Raw genomic sequence first — 21,815 nt, forward strand, 5'->3', positions numbered from 1 at the left:
ATTAACACATATAGTACATACATTCACACTTTTACTTTAGTCAGGCTCTATATTAACAGTTCATGGGAATGTGCTTCATACATCTTGAAATTATTAAGCCTACATATTTGGAAAAGTGCAGACAGGACAGGTAACAGTGATGGCAGTCAAGTTAGCGAATAGAGTTGAAGCTGTAATAGCAACAAGAGGTGGACTGATGTCATATTGACCCCTATGGGTTAGGAATGGGATGGCAGTTAATTTTATATGTGAGTTCAAGGCAGGTTAGCGAATACTTTTGGTAATATAGGCTAGTGCAGGGTTTCCCAAACTGTGGTGCGTGCACCCCTGGGGGTGCGTGGCGGCTTGCTACAAGGGGGTGCACGAGCTGAATTTGGCAATGGCGGATATGTGTGTTTTAACACATCATTAATGAACATTTAGTCATTTTAATTGTGTGGTGAATTGTATGCTGGAAGAAACAACAGGTCTATTGGAAATGAGGATTCCCCAAATGACTCTGCATAATTTGAAATGATTTGTGAAGCCATACTTAAAGTGGCCATCAGCACACCAAACATTCGCTTAGGGGGTGCGCGAACCACATTGAAATGCACAAGGAAAACAGTTTGGGAGCCGCTGGGCTAGTGTATTTGGACTTGACTCAACCTGACCTATTTTGTCTGACTTGGGACTAGAACGGGACTTGAATATTTACAACTTGCTCACAATTTACAACTTGGTCCAAGTGACTTCTCCTCTGCCAACAGTTATATTTCAGTTGAACAGCAGAGGGCAGGAGAGAGCCTGAAGCAAAGCTATCAACCATAGAAGTACAGTGGAACACCAGAGGTGTCACCCCCCGAACTGTCACAGCAGTCCCTGCAGCCAGAGATTGTCTAAGCTATGAGAAAGCCATCTCTCATTGGCTCCCATTATAGCCCCGTTGGTGAACGCAGCCAAGTAAAAGATGAATGGGAGCCGATTGGGCTAAATGGCTCAGCAGGGATTTGTGACGGTTCTGTTCTCTGGTTTGTAAAGATGTGTGCACATTCTGTACCTTATCATGGAAGTTGTATTAGAAGTGAAGTTAAAGGTTCCTGACATGGCTTTGTTCTCCCAAAGACGTGTTAGTTTTGTCCTGCAACGCGCTAGCATTCGGCTAATACCTGCTGGCTGAGGAATCTCTGCGACTATTCACGACCAGAGCTGACGAGAGACGTACTCTGACTGATCCTAGCAGAGACATCTACGGTCACACACCTCAAAACCCCCCACCGCCGTCCAACATGTTAATTGAAGGTGCCCAAATTCTTAAGGATGAGCGCAGTCATTTCCTTTACCCCATTTACACGTACCACTTTTCCACCACCTTAAATGCAATAAATAACGTGTGTCCGCAACAATACTAACATAACTTTAAACACATCGACATCTGAAGTCAGACTTAAAACTACAAAACAAATGGTGTAGTGCCGTAAAGTCGATTGTCACGTGTTATGTCATTGCTATAGTTGAATTAAGGGTCATTTTCACGAATCTAACACTTGACAAGATGCAAACGTGTCGGCAAATGCTTTCACTTACTTATATCTATCGAACGCGACTTCATTGTTTCCAGGGAAAAAATCACACGGGCAGATAGTTCTATGAGAAGCGTACAGCCCCATTGGCACCCATTCATTATTTACTTGGCTGCGATAACATAGCTGCAGTGCCACCCCTGGCCACACAAGCTAGTGGTCGTTCTTGTACAATATTCCATTTTCTTTGCTGCAGCTATAAGTGCAAGGTGGATCTGTCTGTACAATATAAATGAATGGAGAGGGGGCTCACCTCTGCCAAGAAAACTGGCTGGATAAAGTGAACATTTCCATTGACACACTGATCTCTACTTACCTTCCATTCGGTAATGTCTGCTATATCATTTTACTCTCTGCCAATTCCTGCTTTTAAATGTATGCTGTACAAATATAATTATTTGACATTACAGTTTGGCTACAATTTATTTCACTTTCCGATCTTCTCTTCTTTCAATGAATAATGAAAGTGACACAACTTTTAAAGTAGCCTAAACATATCCTTTATTGCCACACACATAGAATAGTTAGTCATCATGACAACTGCCAATAGCCTTTATTTTTTGAAACCTACAAGTACAAATAGAAGAAAAATAATTCATTTTAAGAATAACATCAATAACCATAGGCCTATGTATTATTACACTAACAGCCAGGATGATCTGAACATGAATAGAGATGTATGACTTACTGTCACTGACAGCAACTCATTCTAGTTCAGGGAACATGCACTGTAGTTGCACTGATTAACAACCTTGCTTAATGACACTGGAGGGCCTCAGCATTCAGCAAGAGATGGAATATCACAATTCAATAGATCATAGATGCAGTACAGCAAAATGATTAACACATATAGTACATTTAACTTTAGTCATTGCAGGTCCTACTGTATATTAACAGAGTTCATTGGAATGTCCTCTTGAAATTATTATGCACTTCATGAGAAATATGCATAGGCCTACGTATTTGGAAAATGTATGGTCATTAGTTTTGTTAATTGTTCAACAACACATAGTACATTTGCATGTCCACAAAATCAGAAAAACACACACTGGCATGTTATGTATGCATTCTGTTGGCCTGTTGTCACTAACACAGTTTGATTTTGTCATAACTGCGGAGCCAAAAGGCAGGATACAGTGGCTCAGTGAATGTGGTCTCCACTTTGTGCAGCAGAGTCACTGTGTTAGCATTGACAGTGTAGAAGCTCAGAGTTCCTGCCCTGTGATCCACATACACTCCTATTCTAGAGGAGATCTGAGCATGAGGGAGATCAGTTTTTTCTTTATTATGGTAGAAGCGGAACACAGATGGATTGCAGTGAAGTGCCCAGGAATTTGTATTGGACCCAAGCATTGCATCATTACCATCTCCTTTCCTCTTCAGCCCCTTGTATGAAACAGCTATAAACACATTTTCAGACCACTCCACCTCCCAGTAGCACCTGGCGGACATAGCCTCTGAACACATCACCTGTGATCTATTACTAAATCTGTCTGGATGGTCAGGGTAAGAGTAACTCAGTGGTCCAAATTCTACAACTCTGTTTCCCTCAGACAGAATCAGCTGATAATGAGCCGTGTTGGGGTCCAAAGTCAGCTGACAGGAATCTGTAGTGGGGGTTTAAGAATCATTATTATTCATTGTGATCATGTTTAACATACAGCAGATTATTATGAGTCCTGTAAAACAAACAAACTTAATAACATTTTAGGAATGGAACTGGTCTTAATATCCTGCCTTATGCCCACTCGCACACACTCTCTTCAACACAAATAGCCACCATAAGCCACCATAACCAATGTTTATTTAGAGAAATGCACGATACAGTAGGTAGGCAGACCAGCTACATGTCACACCTTTCATGCATCTGAACTGTATCTAGTGTAGCACCGATACCGATACCAGTATTGTGTAATCGGTGGATCGGCACTAAAATGGTGGTATCGGTATCGGTATCGGTATCGGCGAGTACCAACAAATAGGGCACCGATACCATTTACAGGTGCTTGCATGACACTTAAACAGCCTTGAACATAGTTATTGCATACAGGTATTTAAAAAGTATAAAAAGTTTTGCTGGATTCACTTTGTATTAGTCTTTTTTTCCTGTTTCACAAAGGTAGGCAGCAGCCTGACAAAGCCATGCAATAATTTTACATCCAAGTAGTATGCACTACAGCCCTTCATATATATACATTTCAAATAGGATGGTATCGGTATGGTATCGGTATTGGCCGATACTGCACAGCCAGGTATCGGGTATCGGTATCGGGGCCAAAAAATGGTATCAGTGCAACACTAGCTGTATCGTATGAATAATGTGTGCCTGCTTTACTTACATTTTAGGAAATCATCTCTGGTCACAGGCTCTGAAGGTCTGAAAATGCTGATTTGTTCACCTGTTGAAAGACAATATACCAGTGGTGAGCATTTTTGCGTTGCCAATGATGTTAAGTGATAAATTATTTCCACGACTATGAGACAGACGTACCAGTTTTCACAATGTCCTGTAGTCCCTGGTGGAGCACATCCTGCAGTTTGTCTTGGAGCAGAGTGAGGCCGTCACTCACTCTCTCAAAAAGCACATCTATATGCACTGAGCACGTAGATGACTTGTCAGATGTAGTGGAGGCACACAGAGACTGGAAACTCTATGAGATGCAAAAGATACATAATCAATGAGTAGAGTGTTCAGAAATACATCTACAGTAAAGTGATCAACTCAGTCCACTGAGCTCCCAGATAAGGCAGACTGTTTGACTCCAGGGCCATCCAGAATTAATGCTCAATTAGGAAGATCACAGCCATACAGTATGTGACTTGCAAACAGGTAAAGGCCTACTGTTGTTTTTACCAGAATAGATATAGGCCTAGATATAGGCAACAGTGCAAAAATAGTGTACTTAAGATCCACACTATTCTTTCAATCGAATCTGAGATGCAAAAACGATATAGTTAAATACACAGCTATTTAAGTTTCAAACAATAGGCCTAGGCCTATATTACTTTAAAGTATCCACAGGTACATCCACTGAGATCCCAGAAAACAAACAAACAAACAAAAAAACATGACAGCTTTGCTTGACTGTGTGGCTTGTCAGAATGTGCTTGATTAGCAAGACAACAGTCTGTATATGATCCAAAAGCTCTGTTTTATTTACATATAATATTTACTACAACAGTCTACAAAGTTATTTTGGTGAAAATATATCCTCTCTTGTCGGCTATTTTTTAATAGTTGCACATGGATATTTACATTCTGGTCTTTGGAAAACCTGTCATATTAAGTCATATTAAACTTAATCCGTTTCTTATCAAATGTTTGTGGGAAAGGTCTAGTGTATTTTGAACTACTTTATTTCCAGAAAAAGTATTTCCAGTATGTAGAAAGCCCATTCACAAAACTATCTTTTTCAGGAATATTTATAACACCATTAAGCTTACATGGACCTTTCCATGTAAATCCACCATTCTAACATCCTTGGCTGCAAAACATAACCTGTCATTTTAAATTACTAAAATGAAACCGTGTAAGCCTACATTTAAATAGTGTTTATTCAGATAAATATATAGTGCCATAGTACCTTGAGAAACTGGATGTTATTTTCTCTTTGTGAGAACTGCTCCAGCTCAGCAACTCTCCTCTTCAGCTCAGCGATCTCCTGCTCCAGTGTCTCCATGAGTTCCTCAGCTCGACTCACATCCGCCCTCTCCTGATCTCGGATCAGCTTCGTTGCCTCGGAGCGTCTTTTCTCAATGGAGCGGATCATCTCAGTGAAGACCCTCTCACTGTTCTCCACTGCTGCATCAGCTGAACACTGTTGAAACACAAGACAACACAGCATCTTAAGACATTTCTGTTAGGGTCTGCTCTCCATGATGTTTCCTGGTGGGTGTTGTTGAAAGATGTTTTTCATATAGGCCTATTTTAATACGGCAGGCAGAGCAGTGGTGTAGTCTACGTAGAACGCAGGTATACGCAGTATACCCACTTCAACATTTCAGAGATGTCATGTCAGTATACCCACTTATAATTGATTGATCCATTATTTAGAATAGCACAAATATACCCACCTCAAAAAATGTTCAAATATACAGTATACCCACCACAGAAAATGCTCAAATATACAGTATACCCACCCCAGAAAATGCTCAAATATACAGTATACCCACTCCAGAAAAAGCTCAAATATACAGTATACCCACCCCAGAAAAGTACGCTACACCACTGAGGCAGAGCAATAACAAGAGAGAGCAGTCTGGTGTATCACATGAAGGGTCCTTACCTGAAGAGTTTTCACAGCCTGTCTGAGCTCCTGGAATTGCTTTTCTTTTTCTTTTATGATCTCTTGAGATTTCCTCTGTGTCTCTCCCAGCTCTCTCTGACAATATAATTCAAAATATTGAAATATCCAAATTAATAACATACATTTAAAAATGTTATGCAATGGTTTTGTTTGGATACTGGTTCCTTATAACTGAATGGTCTATCTATCACAGGGCCATACTGCTAACCAGCAGGCGCTCAATGTCTTTGGTCCCCATCATCTCTACATTTCTCATGCACCTATAGCTACCCATGGCTCTTACTGATTGCAGGTCATAAACTTAAAGTGATACTGTCCCATTTTTGGAAATAAGCTTATTTTTACACCTCCCCTTGAGTTAAATAATAGGGTTTTACCATTCTCCTATACTTTCAACCGTTCTCTGGTTATGGCAGTGCAAATTTTACCTCCTAGCTAGCAGTTTACATTGAGTCCTATGAGACCAGTTAGCCGCCAGCTGGTCTCATAGGACTCAATGTTAACTGCTAGCATGTAGGTAAAATTTGCACTGCCACTCAGAGAACGGTTGAAAGTACAGGAGAAAGGTCAAACCCATTCATTTAACTCAAGGAGAGGTATAAAATGAGCTTATCACTTTAGTATAACTTTAAAGCTGTTTTATTGGGTTGTAAATCAAATGGCAACAATGCATATATTTACTATATGTTTGAGTGTCCAAACAGCAACTTAATAATGCATGACTCACCTGTTTCTCTGTCCTCTCTGTTGCGACTGAAACAGTTTTATGTCCACTGTGTTCATCCATGACACACAGCATGCATATGCACGTCTGATCAGTGCGACAGAAGACCTCCAGCAGTTTATCATGCCGAGAGCAGATCAGATCCTCCAGTTTACCAGCAGCTTCAATCACTTTGTGTTTCTTTCCTGGGAAGAGATCGTTGTGAGCTGTGAGGTGAGTTTCACAGTAAGAGGACAGACACACCAGACAGGACTTGACAGCCTTTCGCTTTCTCCCAGAGCAGACGTCACACTCCACATCTCCAGGTCCAGCGTAGCAGTGGGCAGCAGGAGCAGACTGGAGTCCCAGAAGCTTCAGTTTCTCCACCACGTCAGCCAGAATTGTGTTTCTGGCCAGAACTGGCCTTGGAGTAAAAGTCTGTCTGCACTGTGGACAGCTGTAGACTCCCTTTGGATCCTCTTGATCCCAGCAGCCTGAGATACAATCCATACAGAAACTGTGTCCACAGGGAATAGTAACTGGATCTTTTAAGAGATCCAAACAGATTGGACAGCTGAACTCATCTTGCGCTAATAACACACTGGCCTTTGCCATTTTTTGTTACTGTAAATGGTTTCACACCAGCTTGTGATCTCTCCCTCGCAGAACAGCAAAGCAGGAAGAGGAGCTGAGTTTCGTTTCTGTGTAAAAGGGCCGTGCCCTAAGCAGGGGGAGTGGCCTCTGGAGGCAGTCACATGAATGTACAGGGATGACAGAACCTTTGGACTGTTGTAATCTGTCCCTGCTCGTGTCAATTTACAGCATTGTTTGCAATTTTAGTAACTTCAGGTTGGCAAGTTGCCCTACGCATGTAGTGTAGTTTTGTAACTTTATGCTTTCTATCTTTTGACAGGCATAAACGAGCGTGTGTGTGTGTGTGTGTGTGTGTGTGTGTGTGTGTGTGTGTGTGTGTGTGTGTGTGTGTGTGTGTGTGTGTAGGCAGGCAGGCCTACATTATATTACCAGAAGTATTTGCTAACCTGCCTTGACTACCATATGAATTGCCATCGCATTTCTAACACATATGTCAATATGATATATTGGTCAACCTTTTGCAGCTATCACAGCTTCAACTCATTTGGGATGAGGCTGTCCACAAGGTTGAGGAGAGAGAGTGTTTATAGGACATTTGGGATGAGGGTACCCACAAGGTTGAGGAGAGAGAGTGTTTATAGGACATTTGGGATGAGGCTGTCCACAAGGTTGAGGAGAGAGAGTGTTTATAGGACATTTGGGATGAGGCTGTCCACAAGGTTGAGGAGAGAGAGTGTTTATAGGACCTGATGAGGCTGTCCACAAGGTTGAGGAGAGAGAGTGTTTATAGGACATTTGGGATGAGGCTGTCCACAAGGTTGAGGAGAGAGAGTGTTTATAGGACATTTGGGATGAGGCTGTCCACAAGGTTGAGGAGAGAGAGTGTTTATAGGACATTTGGGATGAGGCTGTCCACAAGGTTGAGGAGAGAGAGTGTTTATAGGACATTTGGGATGAGGCTGTCCACAAGGTTGAGGAGAGAGAGTGTTTATAGGACATTTTGACCATTCTTCCAAAAGCGCCTTGCTGAGGCCACACCCTGATGTTGGTCAGCTGTTGTTGATGTAGATCAGGGATGGGCAACTGGAGGCCCGGGGGCCACATGCGGCCCGCCTCCTCACTCAGTGTGGCCCTTAGATAATACATAATTAACGAAATAAAGAAAACATGACTAGATTTTCCAGAACACTGCCGTCCGTGGTCCCTTGTAATTATACTGTTAGCCGATAGAGATCACTCCTATTCCCTCCAAACAATATTGGCAGTCAGTGAGCAACCAACTGCACCTCGAACTCTGCGAATTGCAGTCAGATCCGTGGTCATGTGGCCCTCCGATGTTGGGGGGGGGGTTAAAAAATGTGGCCCTCCTTCTCATGAAAGTTGCCCCCCCCTGGTATAGAGGTACAGAGGTGATGTAATTGAACTGTGACATCATGAAAGTTGCCCCCCCCTGGTATACAGGTACAGAGGTGATGTAATTGAACTGTGAAATCATGAAAGTTGCCCCCCCCTGGTATACAGGTACAGAGGTGATGTAATTGAACTGTGACATCATGAAAGTTGCCCCCCCCCTGCTGTAGACGTTGGTCAGTCATATCAGAAGAGGAAGGGCCGGGCTGCAAACACTTCCCACAACGTTGTGGAAATGTCTGTCGTTCTTTTATTAACCCATAACTAAACAGGATTATTAACTGGGATAATAAATTGCCATAACCCAATAAACATTAATGAGACTTAATCTGGGCTATCGCCAGTTGCACAATGGATAACCACTATCTGACTTACTGTATGTATATATTTATTTACTAATTAATACCCAAGTGCTTATATTACTATTACTTAGTTATTATCATTATTAGTTAATTGGGCTCAAATAGCTATAAGCTCAATATTCAATAGTCAATATAAATGTGTTACACAGATAATGAAAATAATATGTTAATTTCAGATAAATAACTGTAGAAGTAGTAGTTCATACACCGCGCTCTTCCATGTGGTGCGTCTCCAGTTGAATAACTTGAAAGGTGAAAAAGTGGATCGCACTCGGGTTCTTCTTTTCTTCTTTTTTATTTTTTATTTACATAGCAGCAGAAGTGTAGACAATCGTTTCGGCTGTTGCCTTCGTCAGTGTCTCTAGATAAATAATGGTAAAAATTTCCCAAAAATCTACAACATGTCCAAAATGTTTCAATGTCATTATGAAGAGGATACAAACACATTTTGGACAATTCCATGTTTCCAATGTTGTGGGAACAGTTTGGAACACGCTCCTTTCTCTTCCAAGTTGACTGTGCACCAGTCCAGAAAGCAAGGTCCATATGGACATGGATGACAGAGTATGGTATGGATCTGAACCTGAACCCAAAAGAACACCTTTGGGATAAATTGGAGCAGAGACTTCTCAACAAACATCCTCAGAGACCTCACCAATGTGCTTTTGAAAGATTGGTTTTTGTATAAAAAGAAGACAATCCGCACACTTCAGGTCTATTTTTGTGCAAAAAAGGAGTCTGCCTGATGAAGGTCTGAGGACCGAAAGCTTGCAAGTCAAGTAATGCTTCTTTGCACAAAAATAGACCTGAAGTGTGCGGATTGTCTTCTTTTTATACAGGGTTTTTTTACTGAATCCTACTTCTTCTAAACAGATGAGCAGTGGTCTATCACAACTTACGGAAGATTGTTTTAAAAAAAAACTCCTATTAACCCTCCTCACCCTTGTGGACAACCTTCCCAGATGAGTTGAAGCCATAGAGGTAGAAAATAACACTAGAGGTGACCCCGCCCCCCTTCTGACGGCAATCTGTGGCGGCCATTATCTGTAGGTAGGTCTGATAAATGGAAATGAATGGACAAGGAGGCTCACCGCTGTCAAAAATGGCTTAATAATGTGAAAATGTCCATCAACACACTCTACAAGGACAATAGTTGAAGTGTGTTGCTAAATATGTGCAGAATTAATATAATTCGATTTTTAGATGTATTTTATCGACTCATATGATTTAAGTAGATATTTATCCTGTCATTTCAAATCTGGTCTTTGATTAATGGGTTACTTCATATTCATACAGTTTTAGTCCAATTTTTAACAGAGGTGGGCGTGTTTTCCATTGACTTGAATTGACTGAAGGTGCCTACACTACCTACAGACAATGGGAGGCACCATGTGCCACTTCCCAGTACTGTCGTGAATTGCCATGTCCTCTCTAGTGTTATTTTCTACCTCTATGGTTGAAGCTGTGAGAGCTGCAAAAGGTGGACCGATGTCATATTGACCCCTATGGGTTAGGAATGGGATGGCAATTGAGCTCATGTGATTCAAGGCAGGTTAGCGAATACTTTTGGTAATATAGGCTAGTGCAGGGTTTCCCAAACTGTGGTGCGTGCACCCCTGGGGGTGCGTGGCGGCTTGCTACAACGGGGTGCGAGAACTGAATTTGGCAATGGCGGATATGTGTGTTTTTATACATCATTAACCCCTTAAGACGCGGCTTTATACATTTGTTGTTACCAGTGTGGTAATGACCAAGTCGTGGTGCATTACTAAAGGGCCTGTGTTGTGTCATAGTATTGTAGTGCTATGGTAGTTACATTTCAATGTCTATTACAGCGTGCCACTGGAGGTACGGCGCGCGTTAAGGGGTTAATGAACATTTAGTCATTTTAATTGTGTGGTGAATTTTATGCTGGAAGAAACAACAGGTCTATTGGAAATGAGGATTCCCCAAATGACTCTGCATAATTTGAAATGATTTGTGCAGTGAAGCCATACTTAAGTGGCCATCAGCACACCAAACATTCGCTTAGGGGGTGCACGAACCACATTGAAATGCGCAAGGAAAACAGTTTGGGAGCCGCTGGGCTAGTGTATTTGGACTTGCCTCAACCTGACATATTTTGTCTGACTTGGGACTAGACCGGGACTTGAATACTTACAACTTGCTCACAACTTACAACTTGGTCCAAGTGACTTCTCCTCTGCCAACAGTGAAACAAAGCTATCAACCATAGATGTACAGTAGAACACCAGAGGTGTCACGCCCCGAACTGTCACAGCAGTCCCTGCAGCTATGAGTACAAGGTGAATCTGACTGTGTTCAGTTCTTGAATACACCACTAGGTGCTACTTGGGCACATCGTCAGTGATGAACCTGCGATCATTGGGTGTTTCGGGTCTTCAATCATCAAACTCCCTCACCAGGCGACCCAGCCGGGGGTGATCAGCCCCCGACTTGTGTCCAAGTGGCCCGCTACTCCAAGGATCCCCCCTCCTGATCCATAGCCATCTAGAGGCTTTCTCCGCTGCCTCTGTGCTACTCCTGATGGCTTTTCTGCACAGCTGACCCTTCACTCCAAGGAGCTTCAAGGTGCGGGGTAGTGACTGGCCAGCAAAACCCCTGCACCCCACCTCGACTGGTTCACAGCGGGCTTTCCAGCCCCTGCTCCGACACTCAGTTACCAACTCTGCGTATTTCGCCCTCTTGCGTTCGTTGGCCTCCTCCACTCTGTCTTCCCAGGGGACGGTAAGTTCCACCAGGACCACTTGCTTTGTTGACTCTGATGTTAATACCACGTCAGGGTGCAATATAAATGAATGTAAAAGAGGCTCACCTCCCAAGAAAACCGGGCCAAGAAAACTGGCTGAATAAAGTGAACATTTCCATTGACACACCCAGAGCCGGCGGGCCCATAACGCTCACTACGCTCACAGCGTAGGGCCTCGCGTTGCCCATGACGTCACTTACGTTGAGGTAAAAAACATATATATATAGGCTAATTTAAAAAACGACGAACTTATTATTGATTCCGTCACATAACTAGGCCTACGTGATTCGCCCCTTCTTCTGTGGTTAATTTCGGATGGAACAGGAGTGAGAATCTTGAGTGAGAATCTCACAACAATGCCGAGTTCCTGCCCATGTCTTCGATAGTGCGCATTACAAGCGTTCCTGTTTGCGTTACCGCGGGAATTTAAGTCCGCCTGTGTAATCGAATCAACAGGGAAGAGTGAAGGAAATTATGTCTTGCTGTCAATGCCTTACTGCTGTTTGTGAAAGTTGTAGGCCTAGCTGCCTAGTTGAGAAACATCAGCTGACTAGCCGACGAAATGTGAGTGCAATCGAATCAACGGAGGAGAGTATGAGATAGGAAGGGGTGCCGTGTGTGTCTATCTCCCGAAAATTGTATTGAATAATTTTGTCAGTAGCCTAGTCCATCATCAAGTCGGCTTTTCTAATGAGCTCGCCAAAACAATGAAAGTCGTGTGTGGGTATCGCGTGCAGCCCCGCTTGCAGAGGGAGATGGAGAGTGATCAACAAACTTTTAACAGCGATTTAACAGCAATAAATGCTAAACTCCGCTTGGAACGTTAACTTTGTGAGGAGAAATGCAACCTGTTCATTTTACTCCTCCTGGCCAGAGAAGACTTTGGCGAGGGCGCGCAGTGTAGGCTATTCACTTGCTCACCTACTTTCACATTACCACCACGTCTTGCATGTGCAAGCCTTATGTCTTAAGATGTGCAAGCCTAGCCTCCAATATCTAATTTAGGCTACTCTTTGGCAACACCTGTGCTAAAGGAAATGTATTTTGTTGGCATCCAGTCTAGTTTGTGTCATTTCTAAATTAATGGGAACTTTTATGGTTAGACCATGTTTTTTTTTCAAATTCTTTAGATTACTAATAAGGACTTGTATGCCACATTGTGAGACTCCCATGGTACCAATGCATTTTTTATGTTTAACCTTTGTGGGTAATAATTTCATATAATATTAATAATGTCATTCATGTAGGCCTATATCCATGTGTGAGTCAGTTTATCAGGCCGGAAGTGTAATCTGGCCCTAGGGTCTGTGGGAGTATGTAGTGCCTATGGCTGCCCAAATATATACTCACTGGAAGAAATTAGGGATTGTTTTTTTTTAAATAGTTAGGGGGGCCCCTTGGCATATTTTTGCTTAGGGCCCCACAGAGGTCAGAACCGGCTCTGGACACACTGAGTCGTATCCCTACTTACCCTCTATTCGATAATGTCTGCTATTTCATTTTACTATCTGCCAACTCCTGCTTTTAAATGTATGCTGTACAAATGTAATTATTTGACATTACAGTTTGGCTACAATTTATTTCACTTTCCGATCTTCTCTTCTTTCAATGAATAATGAAAGTAACACAACTTTAAAAGTAAACATATCCTTTATTGCCACACATAGTTAGTCATCATGACAACTGCTAATAGTCTATATTTTTTGAAACCTACAAGTACAAATAGAAGAAAAATAATTCATTTTAAGAATAACATCAATAACCATAGGCCTATGTGTTATTACACTAACAGCCAGGATGATCTGAACATGAACAGAGATGTATGACTTACTGTAGGCCTACCTATCACTGACAGCAACTCATTCTAGGCAAGGCAAGGCAAGTTTATTTATATAGCGCATTTCATACACAGGTGCAACTCAATGTGCTTCACAAAGTTAACAAATGTAAATGAAAGGAAAACAGGGAAATGAATTAGAGTCAAAAAAAAAACATTTAAGACATTAAGATAAAACATAAGGTAAAAATAATAATAAAATAAAACATAAATAAACATAAAACCTTGAAAAACAATTCTTATTTTACTAATTTACTTCTCTTATTTTACCGTCTTTTCATTCAATAATTTAAGAAAGCATGTGAGAACAGCTTTGTCTTGAGTCTAGATTTAAAGCTATCAATAGTGGGTGCATTTTTTACGTCATCTGGAAGCTGGTTCCAAAGCTTTGAAGCATAGAAGCTAAAGGCTGCCTCTCCACATTTTGTTTTGACTTTTGGAATCACCAGCAAATTCTTCTCCGTTGACCTTAGTGACCTGGCCGGTGCATACAGCTGAAACATATCCAGTAGATATGCGGGTCCCATTCCATTTAATGATTTAAATACAAGTAGCATTGCCTTAAAATCAATTCTGTAGCTTACTGGGAGCCAATGCAGCGATCTTAAAATTGGAGTAATGTGGTCAAACTTCCTTGTCTTTGTAAGAACCCTTGCAGCTGCATTTTGTACCAGTTGAAGCTGTTTAATGGTCTTATTTGGGAGGCCAGTAAACAGACTGTTACAGTAATCGACTTTACTAGAAATGAAGGCATGTATTAGCTTCTCCAGATCATGTTTAGACATCAGGCCCCTAAATTTAGAGACGTTTTTTATGTGATAAAATGCAGACTTAGTAATAGCTTTCATGTGACTGTTGAAATTTAGGTCACTGTCAATGAGGACCCCAAGATTTTTAACTGTTTCCCTTGGTTTCAGTCCCTTCGTTTCAAGGATAGTAGCAATCTTTTGTCTCTCCTCTCTTTTCCCAAATATAATTACTTCAGTTTTTTCTGTGTTCAGCTGGAGGAAATTGTGAGACATCCATTTGTTAATTTGGTCCATGCAATGATAGAGTGATTCAAGGGGGGTGTAGTCATTGGGGGACATAGATAAGTAGAGCTGGGTATCATCCGCATAGCTATGGTAATTTATGGAGTTATTCTCGATAATGTGTCCCAGTGGCAACATATACACTCGCCTCCAAAAGAGTTGTCGCCTATCCATCTCTTTGGAATAACAGCTAATAACCTGACTTTCAATTAATCACTTGGCTTCAGAAGTCACTCATATGAAAGCTACAACCCTCCCGAGTGAAAATGTATGTACAAAAATAAATTTCATGCACCAAAGAAAGATTGACCCTTTATTGAACACAGACAGGGCAGATTTTGACAAGACAAAAGTTTTGTCGCCTATCGAACATAATGGGAAAATGAGCAGATAAGTCACTTCAAAACACTTCAAATACGCAGATTGGGTGTCATAATTAATCACTGAATCACTCTCACCTCTCCAGAAAATCAACTTTGGCCTTAGGTGTATGTTTAGGGTCATTGTAATCATGGAAAGCAACACAATGAAAATCAATGGAGTTCAATGAGAGATGGTGACATATTCGCTATTCGTAGAGCAATACATGTTTAACTTCTTGATTTAATCAATGATAAAAGCCCTCAAACACCTGCAGCATGCATGCAGCTCCTCATAAGAGCTGTATCTGTACCATGTTTCACTTTATGCACCATTTATCTTTTTTCATATTCTTCATCTCCAACACCATATAGTTTTCATGCTATCAGTTCTAAAATGGTTGATCTTGGGATCTTGACTTCAGAGTATGAGTTCCATTAGCCTTCATTTTTGTCAGAATTAGGCCTGACATACTCTTGGCTGGCTTTTTTGAGACAGGACAGTGGGAGAGACTTCTTTGGTGTTAAAGGTGAAGAATTTGGAAACAATACATGTTGCCTAAAGTCAAACATGGGAGGGATACAGCTCTTATGTGGAGCTGCATGCATGCTGCTGGTGTGTGAGGGCTTTTATCATTGATTACATCATGAAGTTAAAAATGTATTGCTCTACGAATAGCAAATATTTCACCATCTCTCATTGAACTCCATTGATTTTCATTGTGTTGCTTTCCATGATTACAATGACCCTAAACATACGCCTAAGGCCAAAGTCGATTTTCTGGAGAGGTGTGAGTGAATCAGTGATTAAGTATGACACCCGATCTGCGTATTTGAAGTGTTTTGAAGTGACTTATCTGCTCATTTTCACATTATGTTTGATAGGCGACAAAACTTTTGTCTTGTCAAAATCTGCCCTGTCTGTGTTCATTAAAGGGTCAATCTTTCTTTGGTGCATGAAATTTATTTCTGTACATTCATTTTCATTCGAGAGGGTGGTAGCTTTCATATGAGTGACTTCTGAAGCCAAGTGATTAATTGAAAGTCAGGTTATTAGCTGTTATTCCAAACAGATGGATAGGCGACAACTCTTTTGGAGGCGAGTGTACAGATTGAACAGTAGTGGTCCCAGAATGGAACCCTGGGGGACCCCACAATCCAGAGACATTGGTGATGAAGTATGTCTTCCAATGGCGACAAAAAAACTTCTTTGTTGTAAGTACGATTTTAACCAGTCGATCACTATGCCCGTAAAGCCAACCCAGTGTTCCAGTCTATGTAGTAGTATAGAATGATTAACTGTATCGAAAGCAGCACTCAAATCAAGAAGTACCAAGACGGATGATTTGCCAGCATCAGAATTCAATCTTATGTCATTCATAACTTTGATAAGAGCTGTTTCAGTGCTGTGGTAGGCACGGAAACCAGATTGAAACTTATCAAAATAGCTATTAGACATTAAAAAGGCAGTTAATTGGTTAAAAACAATTTTCTAGTGCAGAGAACATACACTGTAGTTGCACTGGTTAACAACCTTGCTTAATGACACTGGAGGGCCTCACCAAGAGATGGAATATCACAATTCAATATATCATAGATGCAGTATATACAGCAAAATGATTAACACATATAGTACATTCACACTTTTACTTTAGCCAGGTTCTATATTAACAGAGTTCATGGGAATGTGCTTCATATATCTTGAGGTTATTAAGCACTTCTAGAGAAAAAAATACATTTGAAAAAGGCAAGGTCATTAGTTTTGTTAATTGTTCAACAACACATAGCACATTTGCATAGGTCTATCAAAAAAAATCACAAAAGGCCACACTGGCATGTTATGATATGTACACATGTGGTGGTCTGTTGGCCTGTTGTCACTAACACAATTTTATTTTACTGCCATAATCGCGGAGCCAAAAGGCAGGATACAGCGGCTCAGTGAATGTGGTCTCCACTTTGTGCAGCAGAGTCACTGTGTTAGCATTGACACTGTAGAAGCTCAGAGTTCCTGCCATGTGATCCACATACACTCCTATTTTAGAGATCTGAGCATGAGGGAGATGTGTATATTTATTATTATGGTAAAAACGGAGCTCAGATGGATGGCAGTACAGTGCCCAGGAATTTGTATTGGACCCAAGAATTGCATCATTATCACTTCCTTTCCTCTTCAACCCCTTGTATGAAACAGCTATATGCACACTTCTAGACCACTCCACCTCCCAGTAGCACCTGGTAGACGTAGCCTCTGAACACATCACCTGTGCAAAAATATTAAATCTGTCTGGACGGTCAGGGTAACAGTGACTGACTTTAACACATTCTACAACCCTGTTTCTCTCAGACAGTATCAGCTGATTATTAGCCGTGCTGGGGTCCAAAGTCAGCTGACAGGAATCTGTAGTGGGGGTTTAAGAACAATAGTGATTCATTGTGATCATGTTTAACATACAGCAGATTACTACTAGTCCTGTAAAACAAACAAACTTAATAAAATTTTAGGAATGGAACTCTCTCTCTCTCTCTCTCTCTCTCTCTCTCTCTCTCTCTCTCTCTCTCTCTCTCTCTCTCTCTCTCTCCCTCTCTCTCTCTCTCTCTTTGTGTGTGTGTGTGTGTGTGTGTGTGTGTGTGTGTGTGTGTGTGTGTGTGTGTGTGTGTGTGTGTGTGTGTGTCTTATACTGTATCTAGCCAAGTTTGTGGTCTATATCCTGCAATATGCCCACTCGCACACACTCTCTTCAACACAAATAGCCACCATAGGCCACCACAGCCAATGTTTATTTAGAGAAATGCACGATACAGTAGGTAGGCAGACCAGCTACATGTCACACTTTTCATGCATCTGAACTGTATCGTATGAATAATCTAGCAAAATTGTGAGCCTGCTTTACTTACATTTTAGGAAATCATCTCTGGTCACAGGCTCTGAAGGTCTGAAAATGCTGATTTGTTCACCTGTTGAAAGACAATATACCAGTCAGGGCCGCTGACAGCTTTCGCCGGGCCCAGGACAAAGTCATCTGAAAGGGCCCCCCACCCAGTACTAAATTTTGCCCCCCCTCAACCAATTTTCTTTGCCAATGATGTGAAGTGATAAATGATTTCCACGACTATGAGACATACATACTTTTATACGTAATTCTGGAAATTAACAACCAAAAATCGTACACAGTGCCCCTTTAAATGTAAAGTTATTTCCATCACTGTGAGACATACCAGTTTTAGTCATGTCCTGTAGTCCCTGGTGGAGCACATCCTGCAGTTTGTCTTTGAGCAGAGTGAGGCCGTCACTCACTCTCTCAAAAAGCACATCTGTATGCACTGAGCACGTAGATGACTTGTCAGATGTAGTGGAGGCACACAGAGACTGGAAACTCTATGAGATGCAAAAGATACATTATCAATGAGTAGAGTGTTCAGAAATAGGCCTACATCTAGACCTAGCGAGGTAATCAACTTGATACACTGAGCTGCCAGATAATGCACACAGCTTTGCTTGACTCTATGCCATCGAATTAAAGCTCAATTAGCAAGATCACATCCATCCATACAGTAAGTGACTTGCAAACAGGTAAAGGCCTACTGCTGTTTTTACCAGAATATATGCAACAGTACAAACTTAGTGTAGGCTACTTCAGATCCACACTATTCTTTCAAATGAATCTGAGATGCAAAAACGATAGAAGTTTAATACACAACTACTTAAGTTTACTACAATAGGCCTATATTACTTTACAGTATCCACAGGTACATCCACTGAGATCCCAGAAAAAAAAAACAAAAAAAAAACATGACAGCGTTGCTTGACTGTGTGGCCTGCCAGAATATGCTCGATTGAAAGACAACAGCCTGTAGGTTATATGATCCAAAAGCTCTGTTTTATTTATATACTAACGATCTACAAAGATTAGGTGAAAATATATCCTCTCAAATGCATATGGTTACCTTCTCAGCTATTTTTTTAAATAGTTGCTCATGGATATTTTGTCATTGTGGTCTTTGGAAAACTGGTTAAGCCATATTAAACTCAATCAGTTTGAAATGTTTGTTTTAAACTGCTGTATTTCCAGACGTAGCAGCATGAAGTAGAGAGCCTATTCACAAAACTACTCTTTTTCACAAATATTTATTACACCATAATGCTTACATGGTCCTTCCCATGTTAACCCAAAATCCTTGACTGCAAACTTAACCTGTAATTTCAAATTATCTACTAGAATGAAACTGTGTAGGCCTACATTTAAAGGTACACTGTGTAATATTTTTAGTAGTTTATTTCCAGAAGCCATGATGCCCATTCACAAATGTTACTTCATTCACGAATACTTATCACCATCATCAAACTCTTAGTATTCATTTTGACTGAGAAAAATGCGCTTTTCATAAGATGGATCTCCTCCATGTCCACCATTTCATTATCCAGAATTCGACATTTTTTTAAAATTCAAAACATGCTGTGCTTTGGTCATACTAGTAAATGTTACTTTATTTTTAAGTAAATATTCATGAAAAGATCACATTTGGGAATATGCAGCACAGTTTCAATGAGCAGCAGAGTTGCAATACCTGATCTGTCTACAATCCCACACAGTGCACCTTTAAATAGTGTTTATTCAGATAAATATATAGTGCCATAGTACCTTGAGAAACTGGATGTTATTTTCTCTTTGTGAGAACTGCTCCAGCTCAGCAACTCTGCTCTTCAGCTCAGCGATCTCCCGCTCCAGTGTCTTCATGAGTTCCTCAGCTCGACTCACATCAGCCCTCTCCTGATCTCGGATCAGCTTCGTTGCCTCCGAGCGTCTTTTCTCAATGGAGCGGATCATCTCAGTGAAGACCCTCTCACTGTTCTCCACTGCTGCATCAGCAGAACACTGTTGGAACACAAGACAACACCGCACCTTAAGACATTTCTGTTAGGGTCTGCTCTCCGTGATGTTTTCTGGTGGGTGTTGTTGCAAGATGTTTTTCATATATTTTAATACGGTAGGCAGAGCAGTGGTGTAGTCTACGTAGAACACAGGTATACGCAGTATACCCACTTAATTCAGGGATGTCAGTATACCCACTTATAATTGATTGATCCATTATTTAGAATTGCACAAATATACTCACCTCAAAAATGCTCAAATATACAGTATACCCACCCCAGAAAAGTAGACTACACCACTGAGGCTGCAGCAATAACAAGACAGAACAGTCTGGTGAATCACATGAAGGGTCCTTACCTGAAGAGTTTTCACAGCCTGTCTGAGCTCTTGGAATTGCTTTTCTTTTTCTTTGATGATCTCTTGAGATTTCCTCTGTGTCTCTCCCAGCTCTCTCTGACAATATAATTCCAAATATTGAAATATCCACATTAATAACATACATTTAAAAATGTTATGCAATGGTTTTGTTTGGATACTGGTTCCTTATAACTGAATGGTCTATCACAGGGCCATACTGCTAACCAGCAGGCGCTCAATGTCTTTGGTCCCCATCATCTCTACATTTCTCATGCACCTATAGCGTAGCTACCCCGTAGCTAATCAGGCCTACCATTTCTATTGTATCACTCATAAACTGTCCATCACCATATTTTTCTAACCTTCCTTGCTATTTTGACATGGTTATTAGAAATTAAAAGGAATACCTGTGGTATTTAAAATTGAAAAACATGTGAAGTACTCACTTCTTTTGCAAATCACTCGAAATGATGTACTATTTTGTGGTAGAAATTATGGCTATAACAGGCAGAGGCCTAGTATACAGCCCACATGATTGATCTCTGACCCTGATCACAGCCAGGAATGATAATGTGGCCCCCGGAGAAAACAGTTTGGCGACCCCTGCTCTTACTGATTGCAGGTCATAAACTTAAAGTGATACTGTCCCATTTTTGGAAATAAGCTTATTTTACACCTCCCCTTGAGTTAAATAATAGGGTTTTACCATTCTCCTATACTTTCAACCGTTCTCTGGTTATGGCAGTGCAAATTTGACCTCCAAGCTAGCAGTTTACATGGAGTCCTATGAGACCAGTTAGCCGCCAGCTGGTCTCATAGGACTCAATGTTAAATGCTAGCATGTAGGTAAAATTTGCACTGCCACTCAGAGAATGGTTGAAAGTACAGGAGAAAAGTCAAACCCATTCATTTAACTCAAGGAGAGGTATAAAATGAGCTTATCACTTTAGTATCACTTTAAAGCTGTTTTATTGGGTTGTAAATCAAATGGCAACAATGCATATTTACCATATGTATGTTTGAGTGTCCAAACAGCAACTTAATAATGCATGTCTCACCTGTTTCTCTGTCCTCTCTGTTGCGACTGAAACAGTTTTATGTCCACTGTGTTCATCCATGACACACAGCATGCATATGCACGTCTGATCAGTGCGACAGAAGACCTCCAGCAGTTTGTCATGCCGAGAGCAGATCAGATCCTCCAGTTTACCAGCAGCGTCAATCACTTTGTGTTTCTTGCCTGGGTTTAAATCGTTGTGAGCTCTGAAGTGAGTTTCACAGTAAGAGGACAGACACACCAGACAGGACTTGACAGCCTTTCGCTTTCTCCCAGAGCAGACGTCACACTCCACATCTCCAGGTCCAGCATAGCAGTGGGCAGCAGGAGCAGACTGGAGTCCCAGAAGCTTCAACTTGTCCACCACTTCAGCCAGCATTGTGTTTCTGGCCAGAACTGGCCTTGGAGTAAAAGTCTGTCTGCACTGTGGACAGCTGTAGACTCCCTTTGGATCCTCTTGATCCCAGCAGCCTGAGATACAATCCATACAGAAACTGTGTCCACAGGGAATACCTACAGGGTTGTTTAAGAGATCCAAACAGATTGGACAACTGAACTGATCTTGAGCTAATAACACACTGGCCTCCGCCAT

General features: G+C 41.2%; 2 protein-coding genes across 2 annotated transcripts; both read right to left on the reverse strand.

Moving 5' to 3' along the window:
• Positions 1–2,063: 2,063 nt before the first annotated feature.
• LOC134455374 (tripartite motif-containing protein 16-like) lies at positions 2,064–7,230 on the reverse strand. Its single transcript, XM_063206396.1, has 6 exons — positions 6,597–7,230; positions 5,849–5,944; positions 5,147–5,380; positions 4,054–4,213; positions 3,902–3,961; positions 2,064–3,169 (listed from the first exon to the last, which is right to left on the reverse strand). Exons 1-6 carry the CDS (start codon positions 7,185–7,187, stop codon positions 2,649–2,651), a joined length of 1,662 nt encoding a protein of 553 aa, XP_063062466.1. The 5' UTR covers positions 7,188–7,230; the 3' UTR covers positions 2,064–2,648.
• A 9,585-nt stretch (positions 7,231–16,815) lies between these two features.
• On the reverse strand, positions 16,816–21,815 carry LOC134456077 (tripartite motif-containing protein 16-like). Its single transcript, XM_063207510.1, has 6 exons — positions 21,225–21,815; positions 20,167–20,262; positions 19,579–19,812; positions 18,155–18,314; positions 17,834–17,893; positions 16,816–17,336 (listed from the first exon to the last, which is right to left on the reverse strand). Exons 1-6 carry the CDS (start codon positions 21,813–21,815, stop codon positions 16,816–16,818), a joined length of 1,662 nt encoding a protein of 553 aa, XP_063063580.1.

Source organism: Engraulis encrasicolus, chromosome 9, assembly GCF_034702125.1.
Source record: "Engraulis encrasicolus isolate BLACKSEA-1 chromosome 9, IST_EnEncr_1.0, whole genome shotgun sequence".
Lineage (NCBI taxonomy): Eukaryota > Metazoa > Chordata > Actinopteri > Clupeiformes > Engraulidae > Engraulis > Engraulis encrasicolus.

Coding starts and splice junctions, on each gene's coding strand:
- LOC134455374 (XM_063206396.1), bottom strand. CDS start 7,187: ATGGCAAAGGCCAGTGTGTTATTAGCGCAAGATGAGTTCAGCTGTCCA. Junction 5,945..6,596: donor CAGAGAGGACAGAGAAACAG/GTGAGTCATGCA, acceptor TTATATTGTCAG/AGAGAGCTGGGAGAGACACA. Junction 5,381..5,848: donor AGGCTGTGAAAACTCTTCAG/GTAAGGACCCTT, acceptor GTGTTTCAACAG/TGTTCAGCTGATGCAGCAGT.
- LOC134456077 (XM_063207510.1), bottom strand. CDS start 21,815: ATGGCGGAGGCCAGTGTGTTATTAGCTCAAGATCAGTTCAGTTGTCCA. Junction 20,263..21,224: donor CAGAGAGGACAGAGAAACAG/GTGAGACATGCA, acceptor TTATATTGTCAG/AGAGAGCTGGGAGAGACACA. Junction 19,813..20,166: donor AGGCTGTGAAAACTCTTCAG/GTAAGGACCCTT, acceptor GTGTTCCAACAG/TGTTCTGCTGATGCAGCAGT.